The sequence below is a fragment of the Myotis daubentonii genome, chromosome 1, assembly GCF_963259705.1.
Source record: "Myotis daubentonii chromosome 1, mMyoDau2.1, whole genome shotgun sequence".
In the NCBI taxonomy this organism is placed as follows: domain Eukaryota; kingdom Metazoa; phylum Chordata; class Mammalia; order Chiroptera; family Vespertilionidae; genus Myotis; species Myotis daubentonii.
In genome coordinates, this window is record NC_081840.1 from 189,041,375 (window position 1) to 189,056,206 (window position 14,832).

The following is a 14,832-nucleotide window of genomic DNA, read 5'->3' on the forward strand; positions in this document are numbered from 1 at the left end:
TTACTAAAATGTGTTTTCAGATGTTTCTTTTTCTACTAGATATAATTGTTCATGTGAATCTAGTATATTTTCTTAACCCCAAATAGTTTCTAAATGCTATGATAGTGGAAATTGAAATGAAAGTAAAGTTTGACAGTATAGCAATATCGTGTGCTCTAGAGCATGACACTTTGTTCTTGCTAGACTTTCAATACATATTGATTGAAGGAGAACAATTATGTGCTAGACTTTATAGCTTTCATTCTGCTGTTTTCTACTGCCAGCTATGAAATCTGTTTGCCTACTTATGACCCTGAAGTATTTTTTTAGTGCCTCTCAAAATTCTAGGAGACTCTTAAAAAATGAGAGAACTCAGAACCCAAAGTAACATAGATTTGATGTTGCATGTAAAAGTAACCAACATGCTCATTTATCCTCCTTTATTTATTGTTCCACGCCCAACAAATATCATCTATATTTGAAAACTTTATTGTTTAGGGAATAACATTAAACATCCCTACTTAACATTCTTAATGGACTCTTGCCTTGAAATTATTATTAGTCTTCTGCATTAATTAGATAGAGTAAATGTAAAATAAAAAGTGATTACATCAAGATGGCTTTGGGGGGATGCTTTGGGAGAAAACAGGTAAATCTAAGCCATACATTTCTTTGCAGTGCAGCATTAAAATTTCAGACTTTAGCCACAGTTGTGATTGGTTTTAGTTTGTTAGCTGCCTGGAGCGTTATTTTAAGAAAGCAGAAGCAACATCATTTGCACACTCCTTATAGCACACACACCTTAACCCTGACTGGTTTTAGGTCCAGTTTTCAAAAGAAGTGAAGGCAAGATGAAGAAGCATTTGCTTTTCTGGGGAGTCCTGGCCATTTTTGTTAAGGCTGTTCTTGTGACAGGTATGTAATATTTTGAAAATAAACCCAGATGAAAGGAAAAATATAGCACAAATCTGTTCTTCAGATCTAAACATTAATGTTTGTGCTTTAGTTGGCCAGCTAGCTGGCTACTTTTCTCTAATATGCCTTAATCTTTATATGGGCAGTGATCTTTAAGCAGACAAGACTCATTATAATTCTTTTTCTCTTATCTGTTTGAGTACAATAAACTAGAGAATAAGAAAATATATATTTCTGAATAAGTATTGATAGCTGTACTTATATGAATATCCATATTGATTCTTAAAAATCAGTAGTCCTCTTCTTGAGTGTCTTAAATTCGTATTCAGGGAAATTAAGTAATAATTACTTTAAATACAACATAGACTCCATTGGAATTTTATTTTCCGAAACAGACTAAGAACTTATTAGTTCTAAGAACTTTTCTGGATCTGGGCCTACAGATTTATTAATAATGTTCAATGTTCTACAGGGCCTATAACTTGATGACCGAACTTTGGCTATTTTATTTATTAACCCTTCAAAGTATTATAGAAAATAAAGTACATTCTAAATATAGAAGTACAGTTTTTAATAATTTTCATCTAGAAGGGCACATGATTAGTGTGATATAACTTGGCTGGATTGTTTCTAAAACTGAGTTTATTCTTATTTCAAGACTGACTATGATATAATTAAGAATAATCCTTTAAAATATATTTCATACTAATTTAGCATTAAAATAATGAATTTCTAATTATATTTACAATATAAAGATAGCAGTAAAACATGTATAGTACATGTACCTATACATATGTATAAATACACATATACACATATGAGCTGTCATTTATTGAGCACATATTAGGTTCTAGGCATTATGCTAACTACTTTACATATATGATTCTATTTATTTATTTTTTAAAATATATTTTATTGATTTTTTACAGAGAGGAAGGGAGAGGGATAGAGAGTTAGAAACACCGATGAGAGAGAAGTATTGATCAGTTGCCTCCTGCACACCCCCCACTGGGGATGTACCTGCAACCAAGGTACATGCCCTTGACTAGAATCGAACCTGGGACCCTTCAGTCCGCAGGCTGACGCTTTATCCACTGAGCCAAATCAGTCAGGGCTATACTGTTCTATTTAATTCTCACACAAGCATTTGAGGATAGGTGCTATTATAATTTCTACATATAGTTGCGCCCATTGAGATTTAGAGAGGCCAAATATCTTACTTAAGCTCACACAACAAGCATGTAGTAGTCAGAACCCAGGCCCTCTGACCCTCTGACCCATACTCCTACTTTCCTATTTTTTCTGTATAAGAGAATCGCCTTTTAGTAAATTAATTATGCTCATATGTAGAATATGTTGTTAAGTCTATTTTCTTATTTGTTTGAACTGAATTAAATTAAATTTAACAAATTTTATTGAGCACCTACTATATCTCAGTTGCTCTTTGAATTAAGTAAGGCACAATCCTTAATAATAGATTTGTTAGGGAAAATGCTGCCTGTCAGTGAGAGAGAATGTTGAATCTATACATCTTGGTGAATTGAAAGTATTTGTACATTTTCTAGCAGGTATGTAGGCTGCCTAATATTTCTATATAACAACTGTAATGTTAGTTTTTTTCCTAAGTTTCAGGTAAGAAAATAAATTATATGCCATAAATAAAATATAGACATTTTCTATTTAAGACTTAATTGTCAACTCACATATTTGATTCAATTTTTATTTTGGTCAGGTATTTCTGGCTCATTTGTACTTTAATGAGAAAGCATTTAAGGTTCATGGATACAGCAGCAGGGAAAGGACCTGCTTAATTCCTCTTACTCTTCAAAATGTTAAGAAAGTTATATGATGATCTTGAATTGACTTCATACTGTTTCTTCTCCAGTGCTGTAGACTTTTACCCAAAGGTTTATTAAGAAGTTATGAATAATAACATTATAAAATACTTCTGACAATTATAAGTACAATAACAATGATCTTAAAATGTTTTTGTAATAATTATCACGAAGACTGAAATATGCAATTAGGTCCTCTCAGCTCTGAGACCATTTCTGGAAAAATTAGGCTTTCAGTAACATTGATATCTATCCCAGTCATTAACCTTTATAACTTTATGTGCTAAATTTTTGTGTTGTTGCTTTTTTCAGTTGAGGCTTGATGTGAGGGAATTTTAAAGGTTACTTAGCTAAAATTATAGGAACAAAATATATTTAACATTATTTTTACCTAATTAGCACTATTAAATAAAGCTATTTACTCTTCAAACATCTGTTAACTGATCTAAGTCCATATATTAACACCTTTTCTTTCTTTATTCTTTGCAACATCTACCAGACCTCTTTGTCTAATATTCAGATTAAGGCTTTAAGGGTCATCTGTGAATTTATTCATTTATTAATTTTTTCTGCATTTGGGCACATTAAATTAAATATACATTTACTCAGTATTTTCTGAATTGTTTTTGCAAATTTGTAACATTTTATATCTCTATATACTGAAACTTTAAAAATAATTCTTATGAGAAATATTAATATAGCACCTGTTATTTTGATTGGATCATTATATCATAATAACCTGATTGTTACTACAAAAAAAGAAGAGTAAATTAAGTTTAGGAAGACTGTAGTGGAGAATATTTAAAATTGTAGGAAGGAAGGTTATTTTGGGGGAAGGGTATCTGTGCTCAGCTCTAATGCAATGTAACAAACTATGTATATAAAGGGGAGTCCAGTGAAGGACGTGGCATTTCACACTGGGTTTACAAAGGCTAATGTTAGTTTTTGTTCACTTTTGAATGGAATGCTTTGGTCTGAGAGAAATCCAGTCTAGCTTTTTGTTTTTTCTCTTATTTTGGCATCTGGTACTCACGTTTACAAGGCTACATCACTCAGAGACCTGTGCTCCATTAAAAGCATTGGCTTAAAACCAGAATTCTTTCAGCTCGGGTGCACCTAGACTGGTCCAAGGGAAAAAGAAAATTCCTTTTGGATGTCCTTCACTACGCTGTGAGATTCTACTCAGCTATTTTAGATTAGGAAGGAGAACAAATGGAGAAAGCTGAAATGGATCAACCATAAAACTGATTTTTTCTGCAGGAAATAAGATTAACTCAATACAAAGCTGATAAGTAGATTTTCATCCCCGTTTCTTCTTCTTTTAAAATATATATATTTTATTGTTGATAGTATTACAGGTATCTCCCATTTTCCCCCCTCCTATCTCCCTCCTCCCAGCTCTTACCACCCCACCCCCACCCCAAGTCCATTTCTTCTTAATACATTGTATTTTTCCAGCCCAAGACGAAGATGAAAGGACTGTTCTTGTGGACAACAAATGCAAGTGTGCCCGGGTTACTTCTAGGGTCATCCCTTCTCCCGATGATCCTACTCAAGACATTGTGGAGAGGAACATCAGGATTATGTATGTGGTATTTTATATTTCACTTCTTCATGTTGTAAGCAGAGATACTCTGTCATATCAGTCATTGTTTGAAGGTAATACCTATGTCTTGCTCCTCTTTGTGATACGTAGCACTTGACAGGAGATTGAATCTAGTTAATGGACCTGAGTCAATTATGCACAAGCTGGGAGCAGGAACAAGGTTTCCACACAGTCTAAAACCAGTCAGCTAGGTCAGATGATTATAACTGAAGGTTCAGATCTAGTCATCAGCATGCCCTGTTTGTATGGAGTTATTTCCATTTGAATCTGAACTTTTAGTTGCTCTTGATCAGTTCAAAATGAAACTTGACATACCACTAAAAGCTTTATTTTGTACACCTGAACTGCAGAGTATTTTACACAGTACTCAAGTGGCAGCGTAAGAGGTAAGGCAGACGAATCAAATGGACTAATTTGGTTTAGTTTTCACTTGTCCATTGGACTCCAGATATTCATTTCATTTCACATGTAGTCCAAGTTATAAGTTATGAGTCTTGATATTTAACTGCCAAAATGCTAATAATATTTAAGAAATGAGATTCCTATTGGATCCAATCAGTAAAGCCTTCCTTGTGAACACTTCTGCCTTGAATAGTTTCCTAACAATTGGGTACCTCTTTCTGAAACAACATAGCATTCAATTCCACCTAATCAATGGAAGAAGTATAATGTTTTAAAATTTTGTTTCAAGTTCTGGTTGGGTCACTGGTTGTGCTCTTGTATGCAAGTTACTTAACTATAAACTTCAACTTGCTTATCTTTTTAAAAAAATATTTTTATTGATTTCAGATAGGAAGGGAGAGGGAGAGAGCTAGAAACATCAATGATGAGAGAGTCATCGATCGGCTTCCTCCTACACACCCCCAACTGGGGATCGAGCCCACAATCCAGGCACGTGCCCTGACCAAGAGCCGAACCTGGGACCCTGCAGGCCAGTGCTCTATCCATGGAGTCTAACTGGTCAGGGCAACTTGCTCATCTTTAAATAGGGGGAAATAGTATATATCTCATGGGGCTACTATAAAGATAAATTGAGATCTATTCTTTTTAGAAAATACTAAAAAAAGTATTTGCTGTTATTCATCCACCTAACCTACATGCCAATTATCTTTATGTTACTATACTTATTTATTTATTTTTTGTCTAAAATTTTACATATGTCTCCTTTTCCCCCGATTGTTACTACACTTCTTAAAATACCTTGGTTTACCCAACATTGTTACTGCGATGAATTACAAATGCCTCGGCCTAACCTACAACAGTGAGCATAACGCTCACGCTCTTCCATTGACACTTTTTTTCACCTCATGTTTGAAAATCCAGAAATATTGTAGTGCCCTTATTTTTCCCCACTCACAGTGCTTTCTTCCTCTTCTATTTTTGCATGTTGTTCCTCTGCTTGAAGAACCCTTTCTCCCACTCCTCTTAGCCTGGTTAACTTCTTCTCAACCTGCATGTCTTAGGTTAGACATCATTTCCTCTGGCAGGTTTTCTCGGACCATTCAGACTCTATACCACTGACCTCCCTGTTAGAGAACAGTTGGAGAAGCATGCAACTGGAAGGGATGGATGGCATTCATGACATTAAACATCTTATGTTTAAATCTTCAGATTTTTAAATGGCACTCTATAATTCTCTAATTCATCTTTTTTTTCTATGACCATTCTTTTTATGATATATTTTTTTCTGAATTCAGATAATTCAGTTACTTCATCCACTTTGCCTGATGTGTATTAATGGTTCTCTGATTTCATTTCTAAAAGTTCTATTATTATTGCCATGTCATTATGGCATTATTCCCAACTCCATCACTTCCTAGCGATATGACTTTGGGTAAATTACTCGACTAATTTGAGCCTGTTTCCTAAACTATAAAAAAGGGATACAATATATGTAATGTAGATATACACATATACTTTATAGGGTTGTGAGAATTAAATGTGATAATGTGTAAAAGTGTCTAGAACACTGACTCAAAGTAGACATTCATACATGTTTATTCCCTTACCTCTATCAATATTTAAAGCCTTTTCTGATATTACTAGAGCCTTTCAAGCTAATAAAGAATAGGTCCATTCATTCATTCAACAAACATTTATTAAGCGCTACTGAATGCCACTGAGGGTTGGAGTTGGGGACTGTTGGAGAATTTACAGGTGAGTAGGGAACTGTAAACAGTTAAAAAGCCAATTACAATACAGTATTGTAGATGCTATGATGACAGGAATAGGCATAGGATGTTAGAGGGCACCCAGTCCAATCCTTGTGGGCTGGTGCAGAGTGGCAGTGGAGGCAGGAAGAATGTTCGGAGAAAGTAGTGGAAGTGAACGATGGCTGTTAGCTGGCTGAATGGGAATTAATTTTGTAAATGTGTGGGGAACGACAGGGTTGATAAGTGAGGAAGATCATTCTAAAGGAAAAGGAATAAGGGTTGCTATAAGGATTATATGAGATCATCATGTAATATATTTAGCATAGTACCAAGTACACTGTAAGCGCTTAGTAAATGTTAGAACTGTGTGTTTTTTGTTTGTTTGTTTGTTTTTATTATTAAAACTTGGAGACGAGAAAAGCCTGGTAAGTTTGTGGAATTGTCAGCTGTTGTTTAGAGCTGGCATGTCGTGTAAAGAGGGTGGCATGGTGAGAGATGAGGCTGGAGAGTGACAGGCATGTCATTAAAGATACCCTGGTATTTCTGGAGAGACACGGTAGGTTTTAAGGAGAGAAGGAAATTAGGCTCGTATTTTAGAAAGGCCATTTTGGCAATAATGTAGCCAGTGCATTGTAGGGGTCAAGACTGAAGGAAGGCATTGCTAGGAGAGAAGAGGCAGTGTCCTGAACCAAGTGGATGGATTTCACAGATGCAAAGAGTTTGAATCAATTGAACTGTGACATGGGATTAAATATAGGTCATGATAGAAAGGGAGGACTCAGGGATGGTATCCAGGTTTTTGCTTGGATATTTATATGAATATTATTGCTAAACACTGAGTTAGGAAACACAAGTTTTTCTTTGTATCTTTTGGTAGGGATGAGTGCATATGAGGAGAAAAATGACATAGATGAAAAAATGTACAAGTTAATAAGATCACCTGAACTATCTAATTTTTCTAATTTTTCATGGAAATCACCAAATCAAGAGATTTGGATTCCAGCTACAGCTTTACTACTTAGTAGTTGTGTGATCTTGGGAAGGTTGCTAACCTCTCTGATTTATAATTTATGCATTTCAGAATTGTGGGTACTAATAACTGTCCATTCATTCCACAAATATTGAACATATTCCACATACTACACAAGTAGTGAGGCACTGGGAATACATAACTGTTTTTGCCTCAAGGAACTATGTAGTCTAGGGAAGTTATGCCTCAAGCAGCTATGATATGGTGTTTGTTATAATAAAGATAGATGAGCTTAATAAGACTACAGAGGAAGGAGTTTATAGAGGGGTGGAGATGGGATCTAAGTTATCATAGAGACCATAGAGAGGGTAAAACTTGAGCTGATTGCTAAAGGGAAAAATGGATTTGCCAAGTAAGCAAACATCACTGACAGAGGAGCTGTTGTGAGGTTTATTTTGAATGGGAAATGCTTAAATTATAGCAAATTACTGTGAAATCTGAGTATGAGCATCACCATAGATTCTTTTACTAGTAGAATGCTAAATTCACTAAATGCCCTCATGAAAAAGTACTGCCCTAGCAATATACCTATTACCAAAAAATAGCAGTATCTGTTAATTTCATCATTTTGACTTGTTCTTCTCTTTTTTAGTGTTCCTGTTAACAACAGGGAGAATATCTCTGATCCCACCTCGCCAATGAGAACCAAATTTGTGTACCATTTGTCTGACATGTAAGAGATTTTCTTTCAACTACTACTAATACATATATATATGTGTATATATATGTATATATATATATATATGCATATATATATATGCAAGTTAATAACTTTAAAAAATTAACTTGTTAGTAAGAATGTTTTGGAAAATATGTTGAGGTCTAAACATTTATCAATATAATTTTAACTTTTGAATACATTAATTCTCATGTTAATTATTAGGTACCATAAATTCATAAAATGTAATCACAGATAAAAGTTAGCTATAAGTTTATTCTAACAAAGAAATACTTGCCATTAGTACAGGAAGGGCTGATTTGTCTTAATAGCTCAGTAATTGGATTTCAGGCATATTAACATGTAGGTGTTTTTTTTGGAAACTACAGAATTCAGTATCAAACAATTTCTTTAAAAATATTCTTCCTTCTTTGTCACTGTAAATAACTTACTTAATTCCAATACACAATTGGCAATTAATCTAACAGAGTAGAAGTTGCTATATGGTGTAGGGAAAACAATATTGTTTTCCCTACACCATATAGCAACTTCTACTTATATTACTTACTTTCTTTCAATTAATTTTTATATTAAAGGTTGAAAAACATCCCATAAACCATTCTACACTGTAGAGCACTGCAAAGAATGAATTTATTTTGGATACAACATTTGATGGGGATTGTCTAATGCATAGATTTGTTTTTCAGGTGTAAAAAATGTGATTCTACACAAGTGGAACTGGGAAACCAAGTGGTTACTGCCACCCAGAGCAATATCTGTGATGAAGACAATGAAACCTGCTACGCCTATGACCGAAACAAGTGCTATACAAATAAGGTCCCATTTTCATATGGTGGTAAGACCGTAATGGTGGAAACTGCCTTGACCCCGGAGTCCTGCTATCCTGACTAATTAAGTCGTTGTTGACGGCACAGCTTATCTTGAAAGGCTCTCCATTTTGATCCAGAAAGTTAATATATTATTACCAATGAATTTGAAGCCACAATATTTTGATAATGTAAAACTCCATCCTCCAAGTAATTAAAATAGTAACATTGTTATTTTTATTAGGTAATTACTTCTCAACTCTTAAGTATTGTATGTTCACATTTACAGTGTTGAATCTCTTATTGCCCTTGCCTGAAGGGGTCTATGTTAATAATATAATTTCTAACATTTAAAAAAATAGACAATGAGAGAGAACAAAACTTAAGTTTAAAAATCAGGATACAGAATTATATTTTGTGGGTGTTTTTTGTACTTTTTTCTTTTCTTTTTTTTTTTTTTGCTTTGCCTTGGAGAGCCAGAGCTTTTGCACATTCCAGGCTATTCTCTTTGACAAAAAGTAAAATGTGTAGAGAAAAGTGATATGCAAACACAAGTCAATTATAGATCTTCATTAAATAAGTGATTAGAAAACATGTTTTAGAAATATTTAAAAATAATTAAAATTGGATCTGTAATATTTGTGAAACCAGTGAGCTGAAAGTTACATAATTAAATGCAGAATTATAAAATTTGTTTTGACATAACACAGATTTGGTAGCAGATGATACATTTTTTTGGATAAAATTTAAAAAAATCAGGGTGATGTAAGAAATTCCCATTGGAAATCATCAATGTTGTAGCTGAATCTAATGAAATATGTATTCCACAATATGTATTCTCTAGCACAGTTTGAACAATTAAATAGATTTTTAAGCATATACCTGTGTGAAATAATTTATTGGAAAAAAGTTTGTGTTAACTTTGTTGTATGTAAGTTAAATATAATTGATTACTTATGAATAGTTTGTAAGTATGATGTGGTTATGCATTAATCACTGAATTCATACATGTACTTATCTGAGATAGCTTTGTGATTTAAAACTAAAATTAAATAAGAAGGCAAGGTCCCTCAGGACAAACATAGTGTTCCTAAGTTTAGTTAACATCTCTCACCTCATACAATTACAAGCAATTCTGTTTCTTGTGATAAGAACTTTTGCGGGGAGATAGTTTCTGGAGAGGCTCCTCTCTGTCTCCTCATCTTTGCCTTGGTTTTTTTTTGCCTACCTAATAGGAAAAGGTTTTGTGACCACACTGCCTCATTAAATGCCAGCTAGAAGAGGACCTCAGACTTATAGTCCTGGGACCTTCCTTCTTTTAGAAGTTCAGTTAAACTCGAAGATCCTCATATTAGTAACAGTTTAGTACTCACCATTAGCTAGGCATCAATCAGTGGTTTAAGTATTAACTCATTCAATACAAATCCAAAGTAGCTGGTGGCTCTTAAATGAGAGTTACTGAAGAAAGATGAAAGCGTTCCTGTTAGTTTTACTCATATGTTTGCTTGTATTAGTCAACAATTAGCAAGGAAACACCAAGGAAGCAACGCAGAGGAGGCAGCTCTGAAAGGAGCCTCTCGGTTGTTTGCAGGGAGCGCATTTGACCAATGGCTCTGGTACCCACCACTGTGTTTGTATGAGGTACATGGGCTGCCTGAGAGGGTAAGGATTCTAATACAGACCAGTGCCTGGGACACACAGGATTCCTCTGATGGGTGACTGACTTGAGGACTCCCCATCAGCTTCACTGGAAATTTCTTAGCACCACACCTTCATTATATATTACTGATGCAATCTTCCTTACCACCTTCTTTCCTCCACACAGGTCAGACCTGAGTCAGAGTCTGATGGCTCTCCCAGCCTTCTTGGGCTCCTGCCCCATTTTCTTTCACAGGTGTTTTTCCTAATAAATATCTTGTACCTTTAATTTCATCTTGGATTCTGCTTCTGTGGGGCCTGAATGAACATAGTAGCCAATTATGAGGTATCTGATTTAATGATGATGATGTTGATACTGAACATTATTCACGTCCATGTGATTCACCTATGTTATTTAATTTTATCCTCAGAATGACTCTTGGGCTTACCTTTATGTTATTGAGAAAATGAACTCAGTGCATAATTAATAGTCTGGTTCACTGGTCTCTTAAATGGCAATGAAAACTCAATCACTGCCATAGTCTCAACAAATATCAATAGAAGCCCTCTGATAATCATTTTGCCCACTATAACATTTTTTACAGTTACTGTGACATTTTGAGGTTAATGTGACCAATTTACTGATCTGTTATAAGTCAATTATTTCTGTCCTTTTCAAATGTGAATTAAATGGATGCTGTTTTTAAAGGACAGGTATAAGTGGGTATTAGTGGTGAGAATGTTTTTCTTCTGCATAGTGCTTAGCTATTACTTACTAGTAAGTGAGCACACTCAGCACCAGCCAGAGAAAATTACATTAATTAACAATAAGAGTAATGTTCCTTTGTGCCAGGCCCTTGAAAACCAGTAGACACAAGTCAAGTATTCACTTTAAGACTATGGATAGGAATGATTTTTAATGATCTTTCCAGGTCTTGGCTTTGGGTGGCTGTGTAGCTTAGTGGGTAAATTCATGGCCTAGATTCTATACTTAGTGACTAAATGACATCACTAAGGCAAGTTCATTCAATCTGATTAAAAATAGGAGTAAAAACAACTCTCTCATAGCTTGTAAAAATAAGGATACATGCCATCATTTATGTACACCACTCATTACAGCTATTATAGCATTCAGTAACCCTCTGTAAATTGCAGTTGTCATTGTGTGTTAATTGACTTCTGGCTCTTCTCTTTATCCAGGCAACAAATCAGAAAACAATGTGATCGTATAGGATCACTGATTCTCAGTTTTTAGCATGCATGAGATTCACCCCGAGGACTCATTGAAACAGATTCCTCCCTCCCAACCCCCATGATGACTAAGTAGTTCTGGGATACAGCAGGAGCAAGTACATTTTTCAAAAAATTTCCAGCAGCTGCTTGGAATCTTGTGAGAACCACGGCTTTAGAATTATAAGCTTCCATCTCCTCCTGGTGGTTGATTTATGAAGTACAATGCATATTCATTTTTAACATGTTTCGTTTAATCCTCAACTGCCCTAATGAAATAAGTACATTTTACAAATGATGAAACTGAGATGCAAAGAGATGAAGTAATATTCATAGGTTTTACAGATAGTGTATGGAGAAGTGGTAATTGAATCCAAGACTGTCCATTTTCTGATGAAGCACAGAAAAGAAGGTGCTGGGTCTCAGGCAGATGAAATGGACACTGAGTGCAGAGGACCGTGATTGGGGAAGTGATGGGCTTTGAGAGCCGCTTCGTCTATTTCACAATCATATCTGTGCCCAATTACAGCTCAGCTTTCTCCTTTATTTGAAGAATTCTGCTCTGCCAAATGGGATTTTGTTTGTTACCCGCTAAATCCTGTTTCTAAATCTTATTGGCCATGATTTCAAAATGAGAGATAAAGGTCTAGTCAGTGGCTGATGTTACAGGGCTAAGGGTGAGAGGCAAGGAAGAATGGGTGGACCAAACCAAAAGCTTTGATCCTGTTGTGAAATGGTGATTACCTATTTCCCAAAAGTGCAGTTTTCTGAGTTTTAATGGGGCAGTTGGTCTGAGTCACAGTGAAACCTCTGAGGTTTTGTGAAGGAGGGTCACAGTTGTTGATTTGAATCCAACATTTCTAGTTCCCTTTTTGGCTTTTAGAAATGAAGTTTGGCTTCCTGAAGGCAAGCTGAATCTTCTTTAGGGTCCTTCGGGTCATGACTGAAGCAGCCTGGGATATGTCAAAGCAAGCAATAAAAGTAACCCAAAGGTCATGTCTTGTGAATTTCCTTTGAAGGTGTATTAAGTTAAGACTCTGATGTGAATGATTAAAGTGAAATGTGTTCAGGGCATTCAAAAAGCCAGAGGAAGAATCTTCATGATGACGGCTGCTAGACTAAGTGTTCAGAGGTGGCTGGACCCTACATTCATTATCCTACTTCACTTTCTGCTTCAAGTGGAAAAGTTCAAGGTTTTCCCCAGCCAACTGGGTCAATGGCCAACTACCCTTTAAAGAAGTCTATTTCAGACTGTGAGACAGAAACACTTATAAGTCAGTTGTATTAGCCTTGCTGGATTATCTCCTATTTGCCATCCTCGGGTGTTATTTTCTTTCTTGTTTATTTACATTATCATCTAAATATATGGCTGGGATATATCCAGCCATTTAAAAATCAGCAAGTGACAGCCACAAGATGTAGGAACTTGCCATGGAAATGGAGAAATGGCAGTGGGCTGGGAGTGCTAGAGACAAGAGGGGGTCACCTCAGAGCCTGCCATCCCACTGCATGCACCTTAACTTTAGAGCTGACTTTAAAAACTTTATCAATAACTTAACACGGGCACACAGAATAATTCCTTTACTGCAAGGAACTCAGGCCTGGTATCCAGGTTTGCAGAAGGATACCTGTGCTGATGAAGAGTCATTTTCTACAGGGACATTTTCTCTTTTTATTTTCTCACTATAGTCTCAAATTTAATAGATGTTTTTGTCCCCATTGTTTATATTTTACATTACAGAGGTCTCAGATGATAAATTAAGTTCCAGTGACTCATAGATGAAGATTGTCAGCATATCTGCTAAGACAAGTGTTTGATCCATACATTTTGATGAAATAGTGAAGTGAAAGTATTTTTACAATGAAAGGCATTCATATCTAGATTAAAAAGTCATTTGAAAAAAGTAGTGAAACAAAATGTAATTTTATTTTGATGAGGATAATTCTTAAGAGACAGTTTATTTAGAATAAGTTAATGATTTAGCTATGAATGATTCAAATATAAAACCGGTGGTGCATTTATTAAGGAACTAATAAATGGCCTAGACAGTCTACCTCTAAGATCCCTTCTTACCCTGAGATTCTATAATGCAAATGTTGCCGAGTACATTAAGCTACAGACTGTGGTGGCTCATTCAGCACCCCCAATGGTTTAACGGGCAGGAAAAGCACACTGTGGTATTTTCATGGGAGCTTTAAAAGCTGTTTTAAAAAACAGTCAACCAATAAATATTTATCAGATATCTACTATGTGCAAAAGACACAGAGCTAGGAACATTAGAAGACTCAAAGGACAAGATTCGTTTCCTCAGGAAGTTTTCAACACTCTATTTTCTCAAATTTCAGAGGTTTTATGAAATCTGTCCTGATGGTCACACCTCAGAAGGAGGACAAGGGAGGGTGAGAGAGGGTCAGTATGAGATCAAACAAAAGACTTGTATGCATGCATATAAGCATAACCAATGGACACAGACAGTGGGGTGAGGGCCTGTGCTGCAGGTGGTGGGGGGTGGGGAGCAGGCTGGGAGAGGTCAGTGGAGGAAAAAGGAAACATATGTAATACTTTCAATAATAAAAAATTAAAATAAAAAAGAAAAGAAAAAAGGAGTATGACCTAAGAAGAAGAAAAAAAAAATACAAAGAAATCTGTCCCAGGAAATTTCTCCTAAGAATTCCTTAGAGTTAGAAGGTAACTTTCAAAAAAAAAAAAAAAAAAGGTAACTTTCTAGGTAATTCTGAGAATTATTTTTCTCTCGGAAAGAATATATAGATAGTGGGCCAAATGCCATTAATAAAAACAAAATACCTAGATGTATTCTAAGCAAGGCGATATAAAAATGTCTACTTTACAAAATAATTTACACTATTTAATCAAGGTATGAAGAAAGTGTGTCTGCAAATAATTCTAGTAGGACATGAAGAATGAAAATCTTTATGTTTCCCTGGCCCATGCTTCTAAGC

At 35.2% G+C, this 14,832-nt stretch overlaps 1 protein-coding gene across 1 annotated transcript; it reads left to right on the top strand.

Moving 5' to 3' along the window:
- Window positions 1-737: 737 nt before the first annotated feature.
- JCHAIN (joining chain of multimeric IgA and IgM) lies at window positions 738-9,882 on the top strand. The gene is made up of 4 exons (XM_059669443.1): window positions 738-894; window positions 4,188-4,314; window positions 8,111-8,191; window positions 8,884-9,882. The coding sequence occupies exons 1-4, from the start codon at window positions 831-833 to the stop codon at window positions 9,086-9,088; spliced, it is 477 nt and encodes a 158-aa protein (XP_059525426.1). The 5' UTR covers window positions 738-830; the 3' UTR covers window positions 9,089-9,882.
- The last annotated feature ends 4,950 nt before the right edge of the window (window positions 9,883-14,832 follow it).